The sequence below is a fragment of the Lathyrus oleraceus genome, chromosome 6, assembly GCF_024323335.1.
Source record: "Lathyrus oleraceus cultivar Zhongwan6 chromosome 6, CAAS_Psat_ZW6_1.0, whole genome shotgun sequence".
NCBI lineage: Eukaryota > Viridiplantae > Streptophyta > Magnoliopsida > Fabales > Fabaceae > Lathyrus > Lathyrus oleraceus.
In genome coordinates, this window is record NC_066584.1 from 327545529 (window position 1) to 327551468 (window position 5940).

Below are 5940 nucleotides of genomic sequence, written 5' to 3' on the forward strand. Positions count from 1 at the left end.
TCATTTCCCTAACATCCTTATCAGTCTTCATTCGCACCCAACCAAAGATACTGTCAAGTCTCTCAATACTTCTAATTTTCCCCCTTCTGGTATTTTCCCATCTAACCGACGAACCAGCTCCCGCTTCAGTTGATCGAACGTAGTGATGTTCCAGAACAACATCAGCATCTAAGGTTCGTCTCTCGCATAAATCACCTTACCGTATCGGCGACGAACACCAAACATGATTGCCAAATGATTTTGTGAGATGTGGAACATTTACTCACACAACGCATCTATTTATAACACAAAAATTGCATTTTATGAGGAGTCTCCAATTGAATTGGCGACTCCTCTTAAAACCCACACATGGGCGCCAATTGGATTGGTTAGGACAGGTGCCCTAGTCAATCCAATTGGCGCCTCCATTCAAGTTTTAAGAGGAATCGCCAATTCAATTGGAGACTCTTCCTAAAAGTGGAATAGTTTGATTTTTTTTTGAAATCAGAGGTATTTTGAAAATTTTCTTAAAAAAATAGGTTATCTTTGTAAAAGAAATCTAACGTCTTATTCCGATTTTAGTTAATCTTTTTTATTGTTAAAAAAACAATACCAGTACTGTGAAATAATAATACCAAATATGTTGACCAAAACAAAAATCAATCCCAAACATCGAATTAAAAGTCTATACCAAAAAAAATTACACAAAAAAATTATTAAAAAATGGTCTCTGTCGATTTTTTTTGTCTGAATTAATCCACAGGAATCAATTGCACCGTGTTTGGGTGCAGTCATATATGGTGTTAGAAAGTTGATAAAATCAAGGTCACACTATGGTGTTTTTTCGGATATGGAGCCACTCTCACCTTGGACCCAATAAAATGGAATACGCTTTCCTGCTTTTACTCATCCTCTTCCATATCTTCCTTCCTCACTCTTCCGGTAACCTATCTCCTCCCTCTTTAACCCCTTTTCACAATTTTCAATATCTACTATTGATTTTCTACGATCGTACTTCATTTCGTTATTTGATTGCGATGATAAGATACTACTGTGTTAAGCTTAAGTAGGATTTTATTATTTCTTTTCTGAATCACTCTAGTTATATTTACGTAGTTGCTAGTGTGATAGTGTTCATGATCCGGGAATTTCTTCGATTTTTTAAAACCTAGCTTGGTTTTATGAATATGTGTCTGAAACTTATTTTCGGCGATTTGAAAGAAAGGTTTTTGAATTGGTGTTGTAATGTTCATCTTTTCCTGAGTTTTTAAGTTTTGTATAGATAGGCTTGTTACAGCTAACCACTAACCCTAATTTTGTTGGGATAACCTGATCTGTCAATGGATATAAGATGACTAAGACCCAACTCGATTCGGAGACTCGTTTTGTCTCTGCCTTAATTGACTCGGACAGCATCGAGTTTGTTCGAGCCAAGGGACGGGTTTAGGGACGAGTTGTGGTCAAATAAAACCTGGTCTCAAATTGTCTCTTACTCACCCATTGTTAGTTTTGTGTTGCTTGTGATGAGGTTTTGATGAACAAAATATTCTAGTTTTTTCTCTTATAAGACAAAAGGTTCAAGTTGAAATCTATGGTAGTTTAGTTAGTAATTTTGTTAAGTAGAGTGTTGTTGTAACTAGTAAGAGCCATGTTTGGATACATGGTAAAATGCTAAAAATATTTAACTTTTAACATATAGACATTATTGAATGGCCGCTTTATAGTTTTAAAATCGTCTATCAGGCTAACCTGGTTTCATCTTAACTAGTTCCGATCTTAATTTGATTCTTAAAGCGCCGGGTTTTTTCTAACCTACTAGAACGGGTTAGGCTTTAAAGAACCGACCCAGTCAAAATTTAGGGCTGGATTTGGGACAGTTACATCCCGTCTCTTTTCAATCCTACTTAATCATTTTATTTAATGATATATATGTACTTGTCTACATTGTCTCCGTTTTTTCTTTCTCTGTGTATGTCATTGAGCTTAGCTTTTAGGATCCTAGTTTTCGCGTTCGTCTCATTTCAACTCATGTAAAAACGGTCATGATAGTCATCAAGGCAAGTAAATCTTGTATTAAGCATGACTCTCGCCTTTCCTGAATGCAGGAAAACCGAATGGAGCGTGTGTTTCTCAAAAAGGTCGTTTTCCTCCCTTCAAATCAGAGGGCAACCCTCCCAAAAGGGGTCCTAAAGATTTGACCCTTTGTCGGGTTTTTCGCAAGAAGACTTGCTGTGATGTAACACATACACATCCTGCACTCCTGTCTGTAAGGAAGCTTGCTTCTGGTGGGGAAGCTAGCCAAGAGTGTTTGCACTTATGGGAACTATTGGAATGTGCCATATGTGATCCACGCGTTGGTACTCGGCCCGGACCTCCAGTAATTTGTGAATCTTTATGTGAGAACGTTTTTGAGGCATGCTCGAATGCCTACTTCTCTATGGATGGGAAAACACAGGTATTTGATTGATTGTCTTCGGGAAATTTTTATATAAGATCATGGCAATAAATTTAGACTAATTTATATATGTGATGGTAAAGAAACAAATCTATATCTGGGATTTTCATTAATTACTCATTCAGTTACATCTTTTAAGCATTCATAGGAGAAGTGGTTGTGCCTTTGCGTGATTGGATAGATAGGATTGGTTTCTTGTTAATAATTAGTAGAATGTTGTTAGTGTCTTAACCACCTGCCTTGAGTATTTTTGTTGGCTTGAGAGTTCAGTATGCATATGGTTTCCTTTTAATACAAGAAGATAGAAATTTTAATTTGTCTCCTTACATCCATTTCTTGATTCTTTGAAACGCCAGATGCTTGCACCCTGTGGAGTAAATGATTTTGTATGTGGTAGGGCTACCGAATGGGTCTCCAATGGTACAGATCTTTGTCTTGCTGCAGGTTTTCGAGTGAAGCCATCTGATATCGTCCATGTTGCCTCAGAAGAAACTTTTTGCTATGGTGATAAAGCAAGTCTAGGTTCAGTTGCTGATTCATGGAAGGCTTCACAGTTTGAGTCGATCAAGAAAGGAGAGAACTCAATGATATTTGACGATTTCCAGCAATGGACGAGGAATATGCCATTCAATGAAAGAGTTTCTTGGGCTATAGGAGGGATGGTTCTAACAGCAGGATTGGTGTTTATAAGGTCCAAATGCAATACTTTTTGGTTCCTACTTATTAAGCGGCCGTACATTTTTTGTATGCTTTTATCAAATTCAATTATAGGCAGTTTAGAAACACAACTTGTTAGAATGTCGGTCATTGGGTGTTATGCTGTTAACCTCATACAGAGTTGCGTAGCATCAACCCCCTAAAATGCTATAGTGGGATAGCCGCAATTGCAAAGAATAAAAACTAGTGTACAAAGTAAATATAAATACTCAAAAGTAGAAAAATATACAAAATTAAAAATATCATCATAGTTAATTGTTAAAGAATCCAAAGTATAGAGCAATAAAACTTAAATAGAGAAGAAACAAAACAAAATTGAACTAAAATTAGGAAGATGAACATAACTATTATTTGCGAGCAAGAAAATAATAGAATGAAGAACAAAATATTACTGTTAAAGGGTTCGGATTGAAATTTATATCCTTAAGAAAATGACAACCGTTTAAAAAGAATTTGAGGAATTTATTCCAAAATCCTAAATAGCAGATGCTATAGCAGTTTGGGGCTGCAATTAGCATCCACTACCACCACTATTATTGATGGTGGCTCGCAGTCAAAAGTGTCATGCTGAACCTTACCACCGCAATGTTATTCCGCTGTAGCGCTGCTATAGCGCGCTTTTGACAGCATAGATTTGGAGTTGTTTATGTTTTTCCTCATCTTCTCTCTAAGCATTGTTTTCATCTCAGTTTTTCTTTTACTTCTTGTCAAACTGGCTGTAGTTGTGATCCTATTATCAAACTTTCCTATTGACATGGTACACTTGGAATTTGTCAGTATTTTCCATTCATAATAATTCTTACACGAATATTTTCTGCCTTAATTGCGGTCCGCCCCTAGTCGCCTTAATTGTGGCACTTTGGCTTGCCTCATTGCAGCCCCTAACACCTTCATTGTGTTGGCTTTGAAGGGGTGAATTTAGTCCCCCGTTGCTTAGAGATATGGTCTGTATTGTGTTTATAAGTGGGGGCAATCCTCACCTTACAAGTCGGTTTTGTAGGGATGAGTTAGGTCCAACCCAAATTCTGAGATGTCTGTTGTGGTACACATCACACAACTAATTACAAACTTATGGTAATGTTAAATGTATCTTAAATTTTTAATCGAGGGTTTTCAATAAGCATCATGCAAGAACTGCTGTTACATTCAATGAGAAATAATATCTTTATCTTATTGCTGTAGTGGTTTCTAACTTACATTTGTATCTACATGATAATTATACAGCAAAAGGAAAAGCAATAACCAACGACAGAAACTAGCCGCCATACAGCGCACCGCGAGGAAGCTGGGAAGGCTGGTGGATCAACAACAACCTTCAAATGCTTCAGATATTAGGAACAGAATTTCCAGATGAGTGTTCCCTTGTATGTGTAATTGTTAACAATACATGATTAATTGTGGTAATTTATAGGTCAATCTCATGTTTCTTGTTTTAATTAATAATCTAAATGAAGTCTTAATGCCTTATCCTTTCTCTCTCTTTTATTTTTAATATAGCATTTTGAATGTTATTTTTCGTTTCATAATGGTGTGCATTTTTCCTATCAGTTCAAACTGTATTCATGTTTTTTTTAATAAAACACACTTCATTCATGTTAATCTGAGCATTGAAACCACCATTGCCAAGAATATCATTGCAATATAATGTTTCATAAGGAGAGCATCCATTTTTGGTTCCTAAATGAAACAAAAACAATATCTATGATACGCGGGTTATCACAACACATGGACAAGTATTCTAAAACATTGTATTTTACTTATGTATTTGTTCTTGCTACCACATTTTTGTTTCTTATTTTTTTAGAATATAAAATTACTTTTAAAGAATATACAATATCTCATGGTATAGTGCTGGTCCATCGGATTGTCACATTTGAATTAGAAAAATCTGTCATTTGTATATGTCCATGATTTTGGTACATAATTCTCAATTTTGGAGCTTTCTTGATTTACTTCACAATTCAAATTAGTGTTTTTCAATGAGTATCAATAATGGACAACATAAGTTAACCTGGAACACTTACATAAAAAGCAATATCATCTCTAATGACAATTAGATAATTCAACTTTTTCACCGATCTTTTTTTACTTCTATTCAACTTTTTTCACCTATTGCTAGCTTAACTTTTAGCATCATAGGAATCTCACGTGGTTTGGCTCTCATCAAACTTATTTCAATCAAAAGATCTATAACACACTTCCTTTGTGAAAGGAATATTTCATTCTTTGAATTCATAACTTTAATGCCCAATAAATATTTGTGCACTCTCAATTATTGGTTTGAAATTTAGTTTGGAGGAAAGATTTTAGTTTGTCAATTCCTCTGTTATATTTTTTTTAATTATAATATCATCAATATATCATATGATGTTTTTACAACTGGTTTGCTGAAAGGATATCGCATGATTACTCTGACATCTTTTAATTCAAATGTGAGAACCATTTCACTGAATCTCTCAGATCAAGACCTAGGTTATTGCTTCAAACCATACAATGAAATCTTTAAATGACACATTTCTTCGCATATATTTTGAGCTACAAAATCATGTGGTTTCTCTATATACATCCCTTCTTATAAGTCACCATGTAAAACGACATTATACATATCCAATAAGAACAAGGGTTAATAGAGTTTTGATGTGGCAGAACGAGGGTGTACCTGTGAGGTTATCACTTCAACGCTCAAGTCAGTATGTGAAAGAGTAGATAATATTCAAATTATATTTGAAACTTGTTACCTGAAACATCATCCCCTGCATATAGGGGAGAGGAATAACAGTCTCGCTATC

At 35.2% G+C, this 5940-nt stretch overlaps 1 protein-coding gene across 1 annotated transcript; it reads left to right on the forward strand.

Moving 5' to 3' along the window:
- The first annotated feature begins 638 nt into the window (after nt 1-638).
- LOC127096737 (uncharacterized) lies at nt 639-4618 on the forward strand. Its single transcript, XM_051035288.1, has 4 exons — nt 639-921; nt 2085-2434; nt 2791-3125; nt 4376-4618. The coding sequence occupies exons 1-4, from the start codon at nt 813-815 to the stop codon at nt 4503-4505; spliced, it is 924 nt and encodes a 307-aa protein (XP_050891245.1). The 5' UTR covers nt 639-812; the 3' UTR covers nt 4506-4618.
- Nucleotides 4619-5940: the final 1322 nt, after the last annotated feature.

What these genes read in the sequence shown, in the direction of transcription:
- LOC127096737 (XM_051035288.1), top strand. Translation starts at nt 813, where the DNA reads ATGGTGTTTTTTCGGATATGGAGCCACTCTCACCTTGGACCCAATAAA. An exon ending in CTTCCTTCCTCACTCTTCCG is followed by an intron (nt 922 to 2,084) that starts GTAACCTATCTC and finishes TCCTGAATGCAG; the next exon opens with GAAAACCGAATGGAGCGTGT. An exon ending in CTATGGATGGGAAAACACAG is followed by an intron (nt 2,435 to 2,790) that starts GTATTTGATTGA and finishes TTGAAACGCCAG; the next exon opens with ATGCTTGCACCCTGTGGAGT.